The 22,277-nt window shown below is 37.5% G+C and overlaps 1 protein-coding gene across 6 annotated transcripts in view; it reads left to right on the plus strand.

Moving 5' to 3' along the window:
* CD47 (CD47 molecule) overlaps positions 1-14,655 on the plus strand; it is a 45,514-nt gene extending 30,859 nt beyond the window's left edge. The window contains exons 4-11 of one of the 6 annotated variants that reach the window (XR_014138380.1): positions 1,356-1,460; positions 2,625-2,717; positions 3,770-3,862; positions 4,669-4,761; positions 6,935-6,981; positions 10,497-10,528; positions 11,886-11,910; positions 14,410-14,655. Coding sequence is in view for 3 of the 6 variants with exons in the window: in XM_081797419.1 (XP_081653545.1) it covers positions 1,356-1,460; positions 2,625-2,717; positions 3,770-3,862; positions 4,669-4,761; positions 10,497-10,528; positions 11,886-11,910; positions 12,545-12,577; positions 14,410-14,414 (479 nt within the window). In the remaining 3 variants the exon portion in view is untranslated. Of the gene's footprint in view, positions 1-1,355; positions 1,461-2,624; positions 2,718-3,769; positions 3,863-4,668; positions 4,762-6,934; positions 6,982-10,496; positions 10,529-11,885; positions 11,911-12,544; positions 12,666-14,409 lie in introns of those variants that run through there. The other 5 variants (XR_014138381.1, XM_081797419.1, XR_014138379.1 and 2 more) reach the window with 5 other exon arrangements.
* Positions 14,656-22,277: the final 7,622 nt, after the last annotated feature.

Raw genomic sequence — 22,277 nt, forward strand, 5'->3', positions numbered from 1 at the left:
CTAAATACGTTTAAAAATCTTCCCCTCAGGACACTCATTGATTAATGGTGTGGAAACTATCATGTGTATGAAACAGCAGAATATCAGTCAGTATCAGTCTGCTTTTAGGTTACTTTTATCAACTTTCTTGGTGAAAAATTAATTTTAATATTAACCAAAACAAAACCCAAAAGGTGAATATATAGGAAAAGAAATACAGTTAACCCTTGAACAATATGGGTTTGAACTCTGTGGGTCTGCTTATATGTGGATTTTTTTATGGTTCAATACTGTAAATGTATTTTCCCTTCTTTATGAGTTTCTTAATAATATTTTTCTCTCTCTAGCTTACTTTATTATAAGAATACAGTATATAGTACATAAAACATACAAAATATGTGTTACTTGACTATGTTATTGGTAAGGCTTATGGTCAGTAGTGGCTATTAATAGTGAAGTTTTGGGGGAGTGAAGTTATACTCAGATTTTTGGCTGCACAGGGTGGGGGAGGTCAGTGCTTCTAACCCCTGTGTTGTTTAAGGGGCAACTATAATATTTTTAAGTTTATCTATTATATTCTTTCAGGGAAGGTATCAGATACTTGACAGTAGAGCTAGCATCAAAAATAGTAACATGTATGATGAGTGCTACTGAGTATTTATGGCTTATTTTCAAGAAATTATTTTAATTGAACAATTTAAGCATTTTTTACCCTCAGGATATCAAGAGGGTGTGATTTGTCCAGTGTTTATTCTGCTTTTTCAAAACAAAATTATCTCGAATTTCATATGCTTTACTAATTTTTTATAAGATGGAATAAAGTTCCCTTTTTCTCAATATTACTATAATAGCCAGTTATTTCTCATCACTGTTATGTATATCAGTTGTAAGCCTCAGGCGGTTTTCCTCCTCAGGGAACATTTAACAGTGTCTGGAGACATTTTTGAGTGGCACCACTGGGGGGCTGTTAACAGCATATAGTGAGTAGAAGCCAGGGATACTACTAAACATCGTATAGTGCACAGAACAGCCCCCCGCCCCCCCGCGCCCAAGGAGTTATCTGGTCCAAAATGTTAATAATGCCTTAATTGAGAAAGCCTGATATATATAACTTCATTCCTTAAAGGGACTTCATTCCTTAAAGGAGAATAAAGTGTCACCTTCAAATTAAGTATCCATATGTATACTACCATGACAATATTTAGACATTGACTTAATATGAAAAAGATCTGAGGTGGCTTGACATGATATGAAGGAGTTGTTCCAAGATGATTCAGTTATAGTAAGTTATCAGTTTGTCCTTGCACTTTATAAGTTACAGAAGTGGCTTTACTTTTTGTGATTGGGTTCATGTAATTCTTTGTTTTCTTTTTAAGCAATTAAATATAAAGCCAGTCTTGTGAAGGAGAAAACCATTTTATTTGTTGGTGGACTAGTGCTCACTATAGTTGTCATTGTTGGAGCCATTCTTTTTGTCCCAGGTAAGAAACACTGTTATATGAGGGAGAGAGGATTGATGGAGATGAGGGGCTGGTGAGGTGGGGAGGGAGGTGTTAGTTTCCTAGGGCTGCTGTAACACATAACCGCAAAGTGCGTGTCCTAAAACAGTAGAAATTTTCTCACAGTTCTGGAGTACATAAATCTGAGATAAAGATGTCATCAGGGCTGTAATCCCTCCTGAGGTTCTAGGGGAGAATCCATTCTTTGTCTCTTCTAGCTTCTGGTGTTTGTTGGCAGTCTGCAACTCCTTGGCTTGTGGCACCATAATTCCAGTTTCTGCCTCCATGGTGTCTTTTGAATCTCCCTTTGCCTCTGTCTTACAGAGACACTTGTCATTGCATTTAGGGCCCACCTGGATAATCCGGGATAAACTCCTCCTTTCAGGATCCTTAACTTAATCATCATTCGCTATATAACATAATACTCTTGCCACAGAAGTTAATATTCACGGATTCCAAGGATTTGGAGGTGGGCATATCTTTAGGGCCATCATTCAACCCACTGTAGAGGCAAACTTCATTTGCCAAGACATGGAAGTGGGAATGAATGTGGGAAGTCTGTCTGAAACCTCTTGTGTTCGGAGGATGGGAATGGGGGTGGAAAGAAAGGGTATATGGCCCATGGAAAGACAGCAGAGGTAGCCTGGGACCCACAGTGTGGACTGGAGAGAGCCATTGTTGTTTTTGAGCTGAATACAGTATAGATATAATGTTTAGGAACATATATATGGCAGCTCTGTTTGCCTCTGGAGTTAGAACACAGGGTGGAAGGAGATGAATTCAGAAGATTACTTGCGAGAACAACTGTTTTGACTTTGGGACAGATTGAACATAGCCAGTGAAGGGAATGGCAAGAGGTGACTCGAGAGTTTCTCCCTGGAATTCTGTAAGGTAGTTGAAGAGGCAAAGCCAGTTTAAGGTTTTGACATGTTGAGACTTAGGTGGTGGCGTTTACATGTCATAAGTTTGGTCTTAATCTGAAAATAGTCATTTTGTGTGAAGTTTTGGGAGAAATATATTTTTAAGCCTTTTTAAGTTTGTAAGAGGAGTATTGAGACTGATACATTTAGTAAGTTCAAGTACTTTAACTTCCTATAGAGTAGGAAGTATGTAGGATAATATTTTAAATATTATTTTTATTAACAGGTGAATATTCAACAAAGAATTCTTGTGGACTTGGTTTAATTGTAATTCCTACAGTGATATTAATATTACTTCAGTACTGTGTGCTTATAATAGGTGAGTATTTGTTATAACATGATTTTGTCTGCCTTTTTCATTTTAAAAACAACATTTTTGGTTAAAATATTTCTTGTATTTTTTTTTTTACAACTCAATAAAAGTTGGCTTATTAAAAGATTTTCGAAGCTATTTGTGACATTTTCCCTGTATGGATTAAATTTAAGGTTAGCTTAGGTTTTCAAGGCATTCTGTTATTTTGTAAAAAGTAATTTTCATATATCTTTGATGCTAGGCAGTGGGTTTTTCAAATTATGTTATATAATTTCTTAATGATTATCTTCACGTTTTTATTACAGTTTTTTCAAGTTATAAGTAGATATTAAACATATTTTTTCTTTTTTGCTAAGCCTCTGTTAAAAAAACAGGTTCTACAAAATAGGGATATCAATTAAAAATAGTGGAAATATATATCTTTTTTAGTTATTGGCAAATCTTAACATTGTAGTTTTAAAAGATGATACAGATATCCAACCTATAGTTGATATAATCTTCACTGCTTTTTTGGAGTCAGTCACTAACATATTTTTGTCATTATTATCATTATTATAGTCTGTTTTTTTCTATTTGTACATTTAACTTTTGGTCTTAGAGCTTATCCCTGGCTTGATTAAAAGTTATTAATTTGTTATAAAATCACAGATCTAGACACACAAGACAGAGGTTGTGATGTTTACAAGGGCGTGTTTGCATAATGGTTCTCTCCACCAGAGCAATTTTATGTGCATGTGGCAAAGTCATGCATAATAGCCATTCATACTGTAAAATGCGCAAGTGTGGTAAAAGCAGCACTGTTCTAAGATTTTGGGTAAAAAGCACCAGTCCAGCTGAGCTCACTGTGAAGAAAAAAAAAAAAGACTGCTGAATGTATGAATCTGGAACTAACTACTTGTGTGACAAAGCGAGGTTAAGGTCATTTGGGGAAGAAGCTACCATCTGACAAGGAAATCCGGAGTCAGTCTTTGGTCACTGGATGTTATTTTTGGTTGCACGGATTACAAGGAGGTGTGATTGCTTCTTAAGTGCTCTCAACCCAGTCTTTCTTCCTCTAGGTGTTCGGATTTCTCCCTTCACCATTGCCATATTAATCCTTCAGGTACTGGGCTATGTGCTTTCTGTGGTTGGACTAAGCCTTTGTGTCTCAGGTAAGGGCCATGTTCTTCTCTAGTCCCAGTTTGTCTTACTAGGAATTTCTCGTGGACAGAGCTCTTCTTCCTCCTCTTTATCCATTCACCTACTGAAGGACATCCTGGCCACTTTCAGTTTTTGATGAATAAGAATAAAGCTACTATAAACATCATGTGCATGTTTTTGTGTGGACCTAAGTTTTCAGCTTCATTTAAGTAAATACCAAGGAGTGTGATTGCTATGGATTGTTAAGAATATATTTAGTTTTGTAACAAATTGCCAAACCGTCTTCCAAAGTGGCTGTGCCATTTTGCATTCCCACCATCAGTGAATGAGAGTTCCTGTTGCTCCACATCTTTGCCAGCATTTGGTGTTGTGAGCTTTGTGAGCTTTTCTTTTTTTAACTCTCATTTTTTTTCCCCACTGAGAATAGTGTTTTCCGTATTACCATGAGAATATTGGCTGTATATGGCCTGTGGGCTGATTATCCTAGCAGCCAAACTGCTACGCCTACATTTGCAGGAGCATTTTTTTAAATAACCAGGCTCCAATTGGTTGGAACTTTAGGCTTTATGCACTGTTTTACATTAATCTTGATGCGATAGGTACATGTTATGCAAACATTTTCTTTTAATAATTTGGAGTCCTTTCACTGGCTAAGTGAATAATGTTGAATATATAGAGAGATAATTTTTGTTTCTTAGTAATCAGAAAAAGAATTATTCTCCTTAAAACTTGATATATTACTGTTATTGTTGGGTCTTTTAAAAAGTTCACTTATTTCATGTAGATTTCTAACATAAAATTTCACTTGTTTTTACAGAGTGCACCCCAGTGCATGGCCCTCTTCTGATTTCAGGTTTGGGTATTATAGCTCTAGCAGAATTACTTGGATTAGTTTATATGAAACTTGTTGGTAAGTCAGTCTTATTTTTGTTAGCCTCTGCCAAGAACTTCAAATATATAATTTGGAAAATTCTTTTGATTGGCTCTTACAATTTATGACTAAAGAAATTTATCAGTGTTTCCAAAAATGAGAAAATACCGTGAATGCAGCTATATTTTTTAAATAATAAAATACTAAAATTGGAATGATTTGGGGGTGATGAAAGAGGGTAGAAGTAATATGAATTTATGAAAAGTTTAGATTATAGACTAGCTTAAAAGAAAATGGCTTTGTTTTAAAATGTATAGACTTTTTTATACCACCTAAAAGGAGAGAATGTTGAGGATTCATTTTAATAGGAAGGGATTTTTAATTGGCCCATTGGTTCGATGAGAGCTCTTTCACAGAGACCCTATTTGTTACTTGCTGTTCTTGCAGACTGTTTGCAGACCTTGACACCCCGAAGTAGACATGTTGAAATTCAAAATCTGTCACTTTTGTTAAAGAACAGTGTCCTCTGACTTTACTTGACTTTAAAATATTTTTAGTTAAAACTAATATAAAAACATGGAGTTTTAAAATTTAAGGCCTTACTACCTTTTTAAAAATTTGTTTTTAAAATCCAGTATAATTAACATACAGTGTTATGTGAGTTTCAGGTGTACAATACAGTGATTCAGCAGTTCTATACATTACTCAGTGCTCATCATGATGAGTGTACTCTTTAACTTTCATCCCCATCACCTGTTTTACACATCCCCCCCCACCTCCCCTCTGGCAACCACCAGTTTGTTCTCTATATTTAAGAATCTTATTTTTTGTTTGTCTCTTTTTTCCTTTGTTTGTTTTGTTTCTTAAATTCTGCATATGAGTGAAATCATATGGTATTTGTCTTTCTCAGACTGACTTCACTTAGCATTATACCCCCTAGATCCATCCATGTTGTTTTTACTACCTTTAAAATCAGTTGTTAGTAAGTGGGGAGTTGGCTAATTATTTCTGAACTTCATATTTAATCTGCCAATTTTCAAATAACAGATTTCTATATAAATTCTTATTTTTTATATATAGAGGCAGGTGCTTTTAGCTAGTATGTTGTCTTATTTAAGCTAAAAATGTTCCCTGTAATTGGTTTACATTAGTATCCCTTTAAAAAAATTTGTTTTTTATTTAAGAAGTAAAGCAAAGCAAACTCTTAAGCATTTGTCAGAATAATCAAAAGTTACCAAATAATGGAGTAAAAAAATCAGTGTTTCTGCTTTAGGTGAACTTTACTGTGTTTACAAAAATTAATATAAACCTTGAATTGTTATAGTCAAATAATTTTCCATATGACTTACATAATACTCTCAAAGAAATTTTACCTTTGTTTCTGAACTTCAGTTTTTGCTGACTGATGAATGAGTTCGATTTTGTTACATATTCTTTGTCCCTATTTGGTTAATGCTTATTAGATAAACAATTAAAATACTTAACTAAAATCTCCCTATCTTTGGTTCATGTGTTCTTAAGTCAGAGTCGTTTCCTCAATGAAATTTTCTTAGTTTGTGACTCATAAGTCCATAAAACACAATGAAGATTTCTCAGCAGAATGGTGTTCATTTAGTAGCTGTCAGAAGCATCACATTATGAATGTTGATACATATTCTATTTTTGTTGAGTATTCTAATCACCATTTGTGTGGTTCTTGAATAAGACACTGCTGGTTATGTTGCTGCTTATGAATGCTTGAGAACAGTATGTGACCTGCAACATGATGTAGTATTATGTGTCTTTGACTGATAGTCAGCTCTCTGTTCTTTTTATTCCTCATTATCTAGATTGTACTCCCTTTTATTCCCATGCTCCCCCAAGCCTTCCATGTCTAAAGAATGATGCTCAGTAGAGTTGCCAACAGGTCTGGAATGCTGACTCAGGTGGAAATAGGCATCAGCTAACTGCCACCTCCTGGGCCCTGCTCTCTCCCTTCTCCATCGTTTACATCCAAAGAAGCTTGTGAAACCACTGTAATTACACACATACTGTTTTCACCTTAAAAATCAAACTGAAAGTGAAATCTTGAGAAGGTCCCCAAATTATTTTTTCTTTATCATAGTTTAGCATATATAAATACATCACATGTAAGTTAAGAATTTAGTCCAATTTTATTGACATTTTGAGAATATTCTAAATTAACTTTCCAAATCAACTTGTCTGATGCCAGAATTCAGAGGCACACCTTCGGTCAGTTGAAGGGCAAGAAGAGAAAAGGTACAGGAAAGTTGCTCTTTAGATAATGTGGTAGAATAGGAAAATTGATGTGTTTTTCTTAAAATAATCAATGTGTAAGTGTGAGTATACGTAACATTAAGGTTGCAAATTTTAACATTTTTATCAGGAGGTAAAAATTGTAAATGTTTCCAAAATAAATTTTACTCATTGCTGTGCTCTGTTTTGGAAAAGCTTAATGAATGTGTCTTGACTTCAAGGCAATAAAATCCTCAGTTTGTTGTTGTTTTTGTCGTTAAAATCCAAGCTGACTCTTTAAGAGTAAGTTAATGGCCCTATGAGAATTTTAAATTTTGTTGTTTTTATTATTTCCAAGCTTAAATTTGTAGCCTTAATTGTTACTCTAGAAGTAAGATTTTTAAATTTCATTTCCTATGGTCTTTTTAAACCGTGTTGGATTTCATTTTTTTACTGGAAGCGTTTAAGTTTTGCAAAATGAAATTGGGGCTAGAAATAATAACAATGTGAGATCATACAGAAAATTAAATAGAACTAACTAAACTCACTAGAGTTAGGCTTGTTGTTTGTATGCATCATTAATATCCATTATTTATAAGAGTCGGTACTTGTTCATTTTTTGTTAAAGTCATTACCACTTAGTTCAGTGTAAGTGCATATAAACGTGTTTTGTTACAGGGCGCCTGGGTGGCTCAGTTGGTTAAGTGACTGCCTTTGGCTCAGGTCATGATCCTGGAGTCCCAGGATCGAGTCCCACATCGGGCTCCCTGCTCGGCAGGGAGTCTGCTTCTCCCTCTCCCACTCCCCGTTTGTGTCCCCTCTCTCGCTGTGTCTTTCTCTGTCAAATAAATAAATAAAATCTTTAAAAAAAAAAAAAAAAAAGTGTTTTGTTACAAATCAACCTACTAGTACATAGAAACCATATTTATCACAACATCCTAGTTGTTTTAGAATGACATGGAATATATATATATAATTCAGTGATATTTTATAGCCCATTGTTAAGGAGAGGTGAGTCTGATATCAGTAGGAAAATTATTCCTGAAAATTTAAAACCTAGAAATACATTTATACTGTGTGGTCATATGTTTCAGGGAGAGAAGAATAAATCAAGAAGAAACCTTGCAAGGGAGCTTATATGGAATCCTTAAGGCTTGTGGTTTAAAAAATAAATAAAACAAATATATTTTATGTATAATAGTTTTGTATATAAGTATGTTTGTATCTAATAATATATTAACATATATTATATAAAGTGTTATATATTTATAAATATATATAAACTATATAGTTAACATATATATTTGTGTGTATATATGTTTAACTACATACACATGTGTAGCTCAGTGCCTTAGGTCCATTATAGTAGCAGATAAACCAAAGTAATTTTGTCACGATGATCATATGCCTATGGAAGAAGATTGGCTCAAGTGAAATTAACTTCTGCACTTTTGGGTTTTATACTGGTAGTAGGAGCACAGCTGGCTTTTATCCCTCTGAATCATTGTTCTTTATAGAGCTCTTTTTCAGAATGGTCTAGCCAAAATGTGATGTTCCTTGGACCTGAGAATTGGAACTCAGAAACTATTCTTTATACATTATTCAAACAGAAAAGGAGTTACTTGGAAGTTCTTAATAATAATCCTAATAAATAAATTTATGATCTCAAAAATGTAGGTCTGAAATCTTAACCTCTGACCCTTCACACCACCAGTCAGAAATTTTCACAGCTGTTTTCTTTTCCTTGATAGAACATAGAGGGCATGGTTTAGTTGAAGTAAGTTGTATATACATGTAACTACCATGATGATCCCTAACGAAGTTCTGTAATTCTGCTTGGCTTCTTTGGGAGGCTGCTGAGTGTGACTCACCCATATTCCCAACCCATTTCACTCCGTACTACTATTTTTTTTTTTAAGATTTTATTTATTTTTTAAGTAATCTCTACACCCATCATCAAGAGTCACACTCTCTGCTGACTGAGCCAGCAAGGCATCCCACTCCATGCTACTTTAAAAAGTGGTTTCCTTCTTTGGCTGCCAGGACCATATCACTCCCCAAGTTCCTCTAGCAAGGGAGCTTTACTTTAAAGCCACACATGATACTAACAGAGAAGGGAATCTCCTGAGAGCTGGGACACAACCAGGCCTCATAGGGACTGGAACAGTAAGCAGTTTAGGAATTGGAAGTATCTGATGCATTTCTAAGAACTGAGCCACCATGTTGCCCTCTAAGTAATAGGAGTTTGTCAATGCCCATCTGCCAGTTATACTATTGAGTTCTTCTCTGGTTCTTTCCCTACAAGCTTATCCTCCTCTTTATGGCCTTATCTTGTATTTTATTTTTGTCTTCTCACTGATAGTTTCTCTTACCTTTGTCTTTAAGCCTTGAGCTTCTCTCCTGGCTTGCTGTCTCTGTGTCACCTTCCTTTCCATCACCAACTTTCTGGTCTTTGTGTTTCTCCTCTTCATGCTCCAGTGGGAGAGAGAAACTTTTCAGGCTAGTCAGTCGCTGTGGTCTCTGTTTGAGAGAGCCTGTCAGCTTCTGGCTAGTGTGTACATTGGCTGCCCTTGGGTAGCGTCTCACTCCCATTGCCCATCGGCTTCGGAAGCTTTGTAGGGGTGGGCATGGAGGAGGAGTGGCAGGAAGTAGAGCGCACAGAACCCTAGCGCAGTCCCTGGGGCTTGCCTGAGTCTGCTCACAGTCAAATCCAGGCTTCCATCCAACCCCCGGGACAGTGTAATTGACTGTCCTGTAACATCACTCTCCTACCAACTGGCTCACAGGATGTTGCTGGTTGATGCTTTTATATATGTAGGACTCATTCTGTATTTAGGACTGGCTTGAGCTGCTCTGGGACCTTCTCACTTGGCTTTGTAAGGAAGTTCTCTATTTTTCCCTGTGCAGCTAGAGTAATATTTTTTCCCTTTGTCACTTTCTTCATGCCCTGTATTCCTTCATCTCCATTAACCAGTCCGTTCAGAAGCAGTGGCAAGGGTGACTTGGAAAGCTGAGAAGGAATACATAGAGAAGAAGTTGATTGTGGCTAAAACTAGCTGCTTAGCATAATTCATTGAACTCAGAAGGATCTGAATATTTTCTTTAGTTTGTTAGCTGTTTGGAGCTTTGAAAACGGGAAAGATGGAAGCAGAAGAAAAGACTGGGCCACAAGGATCAAGAACAGTGAGCTAAGGACAGGCAATGGAGTAGGGCGTGGAGATTGGTCATTGCTACATTCTGTCCACTTTCTGGCTGGGCTGAGTAGGGGAGGGGTATAGAGTTCACAGTGGGGGTGAACAGGTGATAGCATTTTTCAACAAGAAGTGTAACAAATGACTGATTTGGAGGAAATAATAGCATGTACAAATGAGAGAATGTAGATGTTTTATTTGATGTAGATGGATCATTTGATCATTTTATTCTATCAATGTATATAATCATTTGCAATTAATCATTATATAGTCATTGAAATGAAACATTATATTGCCTTTATTTGTGTCACTTATTCAGTTCATTTTCTCAATTTTTAATTATATCAGCTTCCAGTCAGAAGACTATACAACCTCCTAGGGTAAGTTAAACTTTCTTAAATGAATTGGAAATGACCACTTGATGGTTTTGACTGAGGAATGGTAATTGAGATATTGAAGCCTTTTGCTCTCTGTTTAGTGGTATGACATCAGATTAAGAGAATATGGAAGTCATTTCATGACTTTGCATGAATAGATCCAACTTTCTTTTAAAACCTGTTTGGTCATTTTAGTTGCAATAGAATAAAATCAGTGATTCCTTAAGATTGTGCTGACTTCTCAAGTGACTTCTCACTTTCTCAGAACTGGAAAGGTCATGTGTAAGAATAATGGTTATTATCTCTGCTGAAGGAAGCTGCCTCACCTGTTGGCTCCATTTGATGTGCACATACAAAGTGGTATTTCAGAAGGCTTTAAAATGAGGGAGAGGGATTCATGTGAAATTGATTTCATTAAAAATAATCTATAAAATAAATGTAGATATTGCTGGAACATATCTGTTCTGAATTAGAATCTATTTCCCTTCTTCCCCCATTTTATAAGTATTTTTCTTCCTCCATACTGTACTGTAGTTTTCACTGTGTCTTGGATACCTTAATAAGCTATCTAAGAAAATTCCGAGAAAAGGAGCAAATTTAAGAGATAAACTGAAACGGATAAATGAGCACGTGAAAAAAAAACCCATGTAGTGATTGGTCATGGGACAGGCCCAAGAACTATTTTCTTGAAAGAAGGTCTGGAGAGGTCACCTTCCTAGAAAGGAATAATGGTAGCTCTATCTGGAACGCCAAAATCGAGACTCCTGTCTGTGGCAGGAAGTGGGAGATTACATATATTCCTTAGGCCTGAAGAGCCTCAGAAGACATGCCTGAGAGGCAAGGGGGCCTAGGGGTGAATCTTACCACAAGTGTTTATGCTAAAAAGATGGGTGCTGTAGCTGCATTGGTCACCAACAGCCCGCAGTGTTTAAAGTGCCTCTGTTGGAGATAATCCAACCATTGGACCCTTACATCTTAACGCATTTTCTTTCCTTGTTACTGAATTCAGTTTGCATGATTTGAAATGATTCTGCTTTGGTCTCATCTCGTTTAACTCTTTTATTTATTACTGTATTGCTATTTATGTTTGCACTTTTTGAGAAGTTAGAATTTATTGAACTAAAAGAGGCAGAGTGGGTGGGAAATTCTGCAAAGAAAAAATATTAAGATTAATACAGTTATTATTAAACTGTTAGGTAAGCTTGGCAAGCTTTGTTTTTCTTTATTGCCTTATTTTGTTTTTAGACTGTAAGATTCACTCTTAACTATATAGTTTAAATATTAGCGTATATAAATTTTAGTATAAAAGGACATGAAATAAATTCCATTTTTACGTAAATATATTTTAAATATTTTCCAGAAAGCTGTAGAGGAGCCCCTTAATGGTATGTGGTTATTACCAACTTGTATATTCTTCTTGATCCATTACCTGATCATAATTTGAATAGCCTCCCAAAGCAGTTAGAATGCTCTATCTTTTTGCCTTGGGAAAAATCTAGTTTGTTTTTTGTTTTTTGTTTTTTGTTTTTCCTTGACCCCTCTCTTCTTGATTATTCAGATTATTGCTATTGTAATGTTCTTACCTCTGAGAAAAATGCCCTGTTCAGTATCTCTCCAGTAGTTGCTTGCTCTGGCCCAACGATATTTGGGTGAGGGGACCTTTGCCTTATATTAGGCAAGATGAAGTGTAACACCCCCAATAGAGAAGAATCTCAATTAATTTCAGTTTCTGATTTAAAATTTCAGATTCAGGCTGTCACCATGGAATGAGACCCAAGCATCTCACTTTGTTTCTCCCTAAGTCTAGATCTGTGTTCTCAACTGACCTTGTTTCCTTTGTGGGGTCTGTGGGTATGATCCACAGAAAGGCTTTTGTAATAAAGTAATAGAGTTAAAACTAATTTGACTTTATAGCTGTGGAATAGTTAGCATGATATTACTGGGTATTTATTTATTTAGAAATGATTTCTAATTGTGGAATCTTACTAACTGCCTGCTTGGTTTGTTACTAATTCATAGCATTTAAAGAATCAAAAGGAATGATGAATGATGGTAAGTATAAAGTGCACCTACAATTATAGTTGGTTAAAATATGAACAATGAAAAGAAGTAAAATGGCTTCTTGAAAGTGTGCTCTTTTTTTTATGTAAAAGGGACACTGTCAAATCATAAAGGCCTGCATTTCTTGATTTATAAAACTTAAATCTCCTTAAAGTTACAAAACAAGTGCTAGAAAAGCTGTAGGGTGTCACTAATCAGACCCTCCAATCATATTGCTCATAGCAAAGAGAAATTACTGCTTTTTAAAAAACATTTTTCAGCTGCAGTATCTGGTGACTAACTTTTAAATGCTTTTTATAAGACACATAGATAATCTGGCACAAATCTTTATCATCTTGACAGAGTTTCTTTTGTGCTTGTGTTGGCGATTTGTTGCATTTAATTCATGGGGACTTAATATCTCTGCTTTTCTAAGCAGGACTCAGTTCTGTCCTTTCGGGAGAGGATTTAAGAGAGAAATGTTTAGTCAGTTGAGCTTTTGCTTCTTGTTTTGGAACTCTGGGCTAATAACTTCTAATTTTTATTGAATATTTCAAGGACATACTTGTTTTTAAAAATAAGTCGGAGATACTGAGTGCTATAAGTATTCATTTTGATTTTACCTTAAGATGCTTTGATACTTCAGTTCTGTTAACATGTGATAACTTTGTTTTTATCTTATCAAAAATTTCTTCATACCTTTGATATTTGCAGTCATTCCTTGATCATGTAAATAGTTTGCTATTTTAATGCTTTAACATTCGTGACCTACCTCCTCACCTCTGTGGCAGAGTGCAGCCTTTAACACAAGAGGCTGTGTTCCCCCGAGTGCAATTAGTTTTTGCATGAGATTAAAAACACACTGATTATGTGTTGGTGGACAGAGTTTAACACAAGGCTTAGGCCATGTTTGACAAGGAATCACAGAGCAATTCCACTTTTGTAAGTTTGTGTCACAGCTACAGCCTTTATTACAAAGACGTGTGTTTTGTTTGCCAACCACCACCCTCCTAAAAAATAAAATTTTAAAAAAGAACCAGTCCCTGGAATTGTGGCATGGTTTGTCCATGTTTACATTCTCGTGGCTTATTTTTTAATTTCTTTGCTTTTTTCCTGCTGTGGTGTCAGTCTTCTGAAGCTGTATGAGGAAATGAAACTCCTTTTGTTTTCAGAAAACTAGTACAAGAGCCTCGAGTGCCTCTTCCTTTTTTTAGAACCACTGTATCAGTAGATAGAGTAGTTTTTGTGTGTTCATAGCACACAAAATCTATGATGACCTTTGAAACTCCCTTAATTTTGCTAATATTTATCTGTTTAGAATTTGTTGGCTTTTAAAATAAAAAACAAAAACAAAAATCCTGTGTTTCTGGTGGGCTTGATGCTCACAGTGTGTCTGCCTGGTCTGTAAGTGAGTTTCAGACTAACCTTCTAGTGACCACAGTACCATTTTCTCTTCCTCTTGCTCCAAATCAACATTTTATTTCACTTATATCAAATGAATGGTAGAGGTCTGAAATGAATGGGGGGTATAATATTATTCTGTGATCAGTATCTTCTGCTTTGAAAAATCAACATCTCTTGGCTTAAGAGCTAACCTAGCAAACTGAGATTACCAGACTTTGCTGATTTTTATTTTCATTTGGCATTGGCCTTTTACTTACTACAACTAAAAAGGCTGGTGATTTGCCGGGTTTGTGACCTTTGCAAATCTAAGATTAAATACTTTTTCTTTATTTTTAGATATCGTATATATGACAATTCTAGTTTTTTAAAATACATCAACTTGTTAGTGCATAGAAAATAGACATGAATAGTGATTATATGTTCATTTTTCAATTTTCCAGAGTAACTGAAGTGAAGTGACGGACTCTGATTTGGAAAGTAGTAAGACGTGAAAGGAGTACAATTGTGTTTGAGCACCATGGCCTTGGTTCACTGTTCAGGAGAAGAGAACAAGAAAGATAACTGGTTCTCATCTGTGGAAAAAAGTAAATCATTGACCCTTAAATGATTATTGTTACAGTTTTTATTCAAAGCATTTGTAATGTAGTTAATAAAAGAATTGTCATCTGTGTTGTGTGCCCAATTGAGATCCAGTTTTTTGTTGTTATTTTTACTCAATTAGGGGCAAGAGTAGAGTGGCCAACTTCCAAGAATGATGCCTTTCAGATCCTAGGGTCTCTTGACTTTAGGTCACCAGTTTAAATTGGTTCAAGGTGAGAATTACCTGGCGCTACCCTCGTGGTTTCCCAGAGAGCTCTATGAAGAACAGTGGCTTCCGTAGAACCTTAGCAAACTTGGGTTCACGGCCACGTTGGCAGTTATGGCTGGTGTTAGCCAAATACGGTCTGTACCACTTCTGGGTCAAGGGAATAGCAGATTTAAGAACAGACAGGAGTTTGCTTGGGAATATCTTGAATGCTGCCTGCGTGTGATGTGATCCGGCAGGAGACTGTGGTCTTCATTCTTGGGGGTTGCCATTCACACATTTCTTCCTTCGACATACAGTGTAATGAATCCTTTCCAGATTTAGAGTAATTTTATTGATGGATGTGTTTTTCTTTTATTCACACAACCCTTTAAATCCTGTCTTGCCCACCTGTTACTTGCTTCTGCTGTACAAGATGTAGCACCTTTTCTCCTCTTTGAACATGGTCCAGTGACACGGTAGCATCATTGTAGAAAGGAGCCAGACTTATCCTCAGAGAACTATGTTCACACTTCTCAGCAAAAATAGCGATGGTTGTAACATATGTATTTCCTTCCTCGGATTTGAAGGCACAATCTACAGTGTCTCTTCACTTTTCTGATCTGGGGCATGAAAAACCAAGATTGAGATTTGAACTATGAGTCTCCTGCATGGCAACATAATGTGTGTCACCGTCAGGCCGACAGGCCCCCCCGCGACAGGGTGGTTTTGTTACCATTGTATCTGTGTTGCATGATAAGCACTCATCTTCCTTGTGTAGTCCTGCCTCTGTAAGCCCCTCATTCTAAGATCGGAAAGTAAAACAAAACCCCCCACATCTCCTACCCCCGTTAGAAGAAAATTAACGTTTCTGACAGTCGTGATCGCCTGGAGTACTTTTAGATTCTTAGCACTCGTTTTCTTCCTTCGCGGGTGTGTGTGTGTGTGCGGGCGCGCGCACAGTGTAAGATAGGCACGTGCATCTTCTGTACAGACAACAGCAGGATACCTACAGGAGAGCAAATGTTAATTTCATGCTTTTAGTAACAACATTAAAAAAGATCTTTATTGGGTGGAATTATATTTGATGCAAATATTTGATCACTTAAAACTTCAAAAACTTCTAGGTAATTTGCCAAGCTTTTTGACTGCTCACAATACCCTCTAAAAATACTAGTAATTCTTCCTGTCTGTGTAATAGTAAGACATTCATATCTGTAGTTACATTACTAATAGTTATTTCTTAGTCCACTGAATGTTCCCATGTGCCTCTTTTATGCCAAATTAATTGTCATATTTCATGTTGGGACCAAGTGGTTTGCCTCTGGCAAACCTTATGACCTGCTGATGCTTCTCAGAAAACTGAGCAGACTACGAAGACAGCTCTTCTTGGAAAAAAAAAAAAATATTTTGTTTCCTAATTGTGTTGCTGTCCAAAATATTATCATATGTAGAGGGAGCTGTGTTCCTTTATATAAATCTGATGGCTCTTGCTGTTTTTTCCTCTGAAAATATATTTTACTAATATTGTTTGTTACTTTGGAAATCAATTTTGATGAAAGGAGGAGAAAAACAGATGAAAAAGATTCAGATACCTATTCTCTATTAAGAAAAAGTAAGGCATGAAAATCTTTATAGCAAACTTTTTTATAAACTCAAGTTGTACCTTTTAATATGCAATAAGCTCTCATTTATTTGGGGTTCAGTCTTGGGACCTATCCATCACCCTTTGTGTTCTCTTTAACACTGTCTTCTGAGGCACTCACTGCCCTAGACAACACACAGAGGAAGCAGGAGAGATGCCAGGTGACATCAACTCTTGTTCTTACTAGCTGTCAGCTTCTCTGGAAAAGGGACCACATCAGCAGGAGCCCTCTTGCTTGGGCCTCATTGGGCCAGTTCATTCACTTTAAATCAGACTTGCAGTGGCTCGCAATTTTTGTCACACCAAATTAGAATTGTTAACGTTTTGAGCGTCCTGTATCTGTCCCCGACCCCCGACAACCTGCTTTTCACTCAATGATCCCAATTTTTGCCATTGACTAACACTCGATTTTATTTAGTGCACATCCTCTGGTACCACTTGTCATTTTTGCAACAACTTCTCCAGTGTTTTTGGCCAAATCCAATTTTCCGTCTCCTTCAAAACATTGTCTTCCAGCCCTCCCTCCCCTCCTGGCTCTCATCTGAAGCTCACCCCCATCTCTGTCGCTGCCTCTTTCATCTCTTCTATACCTTTCTTAGTACTTCATGTGTGTCTGCTGAGTTCTGTCAGGTTTTTTGTCTTGCTTCTCTCAATTTTGAAATTCTGTCATGGCAAGAGCTTTTTTATTTGCCCCTTTCTCTTCCTGCAGTGTTTTGCATTCATTAGGTGTTCAGTGCGTAAGTTGGATGATTGAAAGTTGGCTGTATGCAGATTCCCCACTATTTTCAGTAGGGTGATTTAGATCGTTTCCTTTTTTTGACAAATTTCACATGCCCTGAAAACCTTAAAAGGTGATGACTTTTCACCTGGAAACTCCAGGTCCGTTTTGTTTAAATTTCTGAGAATGTCAAAATGAAAAAATGGGGCTATCCCAAAATTTGAGAGTATTGCTCATGCCAGGATGCTATAGTCAATTTAGTAAATGACCAACCAGATTGTGATTTGAGTTAATAAAGCTCAAAAAGTGATACGTTTACTCCTCCATCTCATTAAGAATCAAGCCCGGTATCACCTAGATATTTTTTGTCCTAAAAGGGGTATTCAAAAACAGATCTGTGGGATGTGTATGGAAATACATACTCCAATGGCATTTACATGCCATTGGAAGCCGGAGAAAGGATTGTTGGGCAACACTTTCTCTTTTTATTATGTTTTATTTAATGGAGAGTTTGTTTAGAAACCTTAGTTTCACATGTGTCCTATTTTCAAAATCACTAACTGCCATCACCCACTGGGGTCCTTTTTTAAGTCATTTTCCATGGATAATAGGGATAATCCAGGTAACTTTTAAGAGCTAAGCAGTGAACAGAAAGTTTTCCTGCCTTTGGCTTTTGACAGCTCTTACTTATCATTTAAGACCAGCTTTCCCATAAATTTAGCCTTTTGAAAAAAAGAGCATTTGTATAAGTTTCTCTGTAAGGCGACATCAGTGGAATCTTAAAAGTGTTGTTATCAGGGTTGGTGAGAGAAGGAAACATTTCTGTTTTTATTAAATGGAGCATTATTTACAAAAAGCCATTGTTGAGATTTAGATCCTACATCATATAAATATCCATTAACCATTCTAAATAAAGAAAACTCCAGTGTTGCTATGTGCGAGATCCTCTCTTGGGGCTTTTTTCCATAGCAATTAAAGGTGTGCTATTTGTCAGTAGCCATTTTTTGCAGTGATTTAAAGACCAAAGTTGTTTTACAGCTGTGTTACCGTTAAAGGTTTTTTTTATATGTATTAAATCAATTTATCACTGTTTGAAGCTTTGAATATCTGCAATCTTTGCCAAGATACTTTTTTTATTTAAAAACATAACTTTGTAAATATTACCCTGTAATATTATATATACTTAATAAAACATTTTAAGCTATTTTGTTGGGCTATTTCTGTTGCTGTTAAAGCAGACCACAAACACATTTCTAAGAAACTTAGTTCATTGTATCTTCAAGTTGTCCATATTCTAAGTAACAATGCAAAGGATCACTTGAAAAATTAATTTATAAATTCTTCTTTAAGGTATATTAACCAATGAGCAAACTTTTAATTGGAACAAAATTTAAAAGTTTTATTAAACAAGTCTGTCATGTTGAATTTTCCCACGGTCTGGTGTGAACGTCACCTGAGAAAGCAAGAGCCCTGGCTTCTGGTCCTGGCTGTACTAGCAGAGCACCTTGGCAAGCTGCCTCCCCGCATCTCCGTGCCCCTCCTTACCTGTGGAGAGAGTACTCTGCCAAGACTGAGAAGATGCAAATTAAAATAGTTCTTCCTTTTAACTGGTGGTCACTTAGGACTATTTTGATTACCAGTGAAAGAAAACCTGTATCTAAGAAAAATGGGATTTATTGGCTAATGTAACTGAAAATTCAGGGGCACAACTGGATACTGGGCCTCAAAACGGTGTCCTAAGGATCCACTGTCTCCCCAGCTCTCAAGCTAGCTCTTGCCTGCCTTCAGAGGTTGCATGTGATGGCAAAATGTCCAGACAATTGCTGTTCCAGACCCACCTGATGCCAAGGTCAGGGAACATGGGAGAAAAAAAAAGTGCATCTCTCGCTCGGTAGTCCTATCCACCCCATATTGCACCTCCGTGGTGTGACTGGTCCTGGGCCTCCTGATCTCACTGACTGACGCCAGGCATCTCTGACGTCCCCCCGGGCTGGCCTGACCCACGGCTAGCCTGGAATGGAGATTGTGAGTGCCATCTGGGGTGGGGGTGGGGATTGAGGGGAAGTAAACTTGAAGCCCAAGTCAGGGGATTGTTACCAGATGATAAGATGTCATTAGACTTCTGAGCACAGCATTCCCAGTCGGCACTGCATGCCTTGCAGGTATGTACTCTATGATTCTGCGTTGTATGTGTGACTGTCGACTGTTTGAATGGAAAATAATACTTGGTAGCAAGGTACCATCTCATTTCTTACCTCATAGGCAATTTAGTTTTTTATGCATTTATGAGGACTTTTTCACTCTCAGCAGGAGTAACTAATGGAGTTCAGAAAGCATTCAAATGGCCTACCTCCTGCACTGCAGCCTGCCCTGTGTAGCACGGAACTGTACTCAACCTGATTAGGACTCCCACGGAGCTGGAGGCTTGCAGATGCAACTGGATTTCACTTCTGTGCGGCGCCTTTCCAGCTCAAGGCTTCAATTTGACAGCCTTAGAAAATGCCGGATTATGGTAACACCATCTATGTAGGACATGATACCACCAGTAGCTCAGAGGTTTGAGCACAGTTGACAGTGGTGTGAGCTGCGAGGCTGGACCGGAACTCTATGCCCAGTGTTGATTTTGTGCATATAAGCTTCATGCTCAAGCACCCATCCACCAAAGCCGGGGGTTAGAGGGGGGAATAAAGTATTTAACCCTGAGCTATGGATAATTGGACGTATTATTTGATGTTGAAGACAGCACTGCCGACTGCATAGAAGTGAGAGTGGACCTAATCATTAGAACCCCACTCACTGAGCACCCATTCCTATAGTCAGTCATTTGCCTAGAACGCGGCAGCGTTTCAGCTCTGATAATAGCCAGTCGGGGAGGACCGAGTAGCTTTTCCCAGCGTGGACGATGAGAAATGCTTGCTGAGGAGTCCAGTTTGGAGAGAAATGATGTAGAAGTCTGAAAACTGCAGTCTGATCCAGTCTTGATGCCAGGGTGCTTGCTAGATTTGCAGATCTTCAAAACGGCTGCTATTCTCTTCCAGATGTTGCAATACACATGGCACTGCGTGAGGCTCTGGGATCCTCCTCCTACCGTAATCTTATTAGATCAAAGACCTGCCTCCCAGAAAAGACAACTATTGTTTTACTTCCTGATTTTCTTTGAATTGCCTGCAAAATTCCTCAAGATTAGACCGACAATATACATAAGCTGCTCGACATCCTAAACAAATGAATTGTTGGCAAAATTTAAGTGTAATTTGCTTAAAATATGGAGTATGTCTTCCATGGAAGCTCTCTACTTATTTACTTTTTAAATGTATAGTAATTTAGCAATTTCAGCCTATGTACCAGATTGTGTGGGGAGGTATCTCTCATGCTGAGGACAACTGGAAAGTACTAGAATCTTTGCCCTTCCACTGCTACGCCTCATTCCCTACTGGTTGTAGGACGAGTTTCACCACCGCCTTGGGTGAGAGTCCTGTGGTGGCAGGTCTACCACTCCACGCCCCCCCCCCAGGAATGCTTCTCACTCTCCAGGGAATTTCCACCCCCAGTTCAACCAGACATTTTAGAATGTAATGTTCTTAAGCCCCATTTTCGCAAGCCAGAGGATGCATATATTTGGTTACCTGAGAAAACCTTTTTTTACTACAATGTTATCAAGTGTTTAATTCTTGCGGTTGAATTGGTATGTATCTTGATTTTTAAAAATTTGGTTATCCTGGATTCAATAGAGCCCACTTCTCCTCATATCTTTAGCTGTATGCCTGGCTTTCAATAGGGATTATTTTGGTAACGACTGTTACTAAATGGAATAGAAAATGCCACTCTTCATCCTCTGCTGGGAAATATATGAAAGCATCAACATGTATCAATTGTTCTCACTTTCACTCAGAGAAAGTTGTCAGAAAAATCATGGAATTTTTCGTTATGCTTTAAGCTGATTGTGGGGCATTTATTAATTGCCTAAAAGAATTGTGAATGAGATTACCAAAAAAATTTATTTTTTCAAAAGCATCACACTTAGTAAAATTAAATGCTCTTGTATTACTTTTATGTTTCCGGCAAAGTACTAAATACAGTCTCCTGGAAGACATTTGGCTGAAAGGTTTGACTGGAAGAATTACCAAACCTCATCCTTGGGCCTTTTGGTGAGAGTCATTTTTCCTTGCTGAATGAACGGACTAGACTTAGGAAAGAGACCCAACAAGTTCCTCCTCAAAAGTAACTGGGAGCCTCCAAAGGAGCCATAAAGTAGTGATAGGAAGGTCTCAGAACAGATATTTCCTGAGTGACCGGATCCCCCGGGAGGCTACTCAGTTGCTTTAATGCATGTTAATGAGGCTGGCGATCCCCACCTGAACCAGTTCCTTCTTTATATGACTCTGTCCTGTTCCTCGAAGGACTCCAAGTGCCCGTTTGGGTCAGGTACCCCTGTACAGAGAAAAGCTGCGTTTGTGATCACAAGCACTTCGGTGCTGACACAAATTGCCATGGGGGTCAGGTGGGGGGTAAAGGGCTCTAAGGAAAACCATGCCTCTAAATGCCTTCCTCAGAGCAACTGGGCACAGAGGCCGAGAGATTCACTCGTTCATATAAAGCACAATGCTTTAGTTTTCCCCTGAGAAGCAAAGCCACCACGATAATTTGTACAATATGTAGAAAACGAGTTTATAAAAACACACACACACACACACACACACCAGAAAAAACCCCAAATTCCCGAGTCAATGGATCCCAAGGGCCTGGATGCCGTCCAGATGAGCCCAGCAGTGACACAGGTGTGGATGAAAGCTGCATTTTAGGAGCCGGCCCTCTCTGGTCCTCCCGGGTATTTTTATTCTTCAAATTGGAGATAAAAATAAGGGTTGACATCTCAAGTTTAGGAGAGAGAGAGCAGCATGTGTTCTTCAAAAGGACCAACAAGATAATAGATTTAAAAGAAAAAAAAAAAAAAAGCTGTTTGCTGAGTGTAACTTACCGTTTCAAAGGGTTTTTTTAAAAATGAAATCTTCGCAAGCAATAGTGAAGAAATCTAGAACCCCCCAGGGTGATTAGAGTTAGAGTCCTGTCAGGGATTTAAATCTAATTGTTAGCCTGAGAGTAAAGAGAGAGAGCCGGCCAGGTGTCAGCCTGGAAAACAGTACTAGCCATGGTATTGTTC

Source organism: Leptonychotes weddellii, chromosome 1 (genome assembly GCF_054177405.1).
Source record: "Leptonychotes weddellii isolate Sample4059 chromosome 1, ASM5417740v2, whole genome shotgun sequence".
Taxonomy (NCBI): Eukaryota; Metazoa; Chordata; class Mammalia; order Carnivora; family Phocidae; genus Leptonychotes; species Leptonychotes weddellii.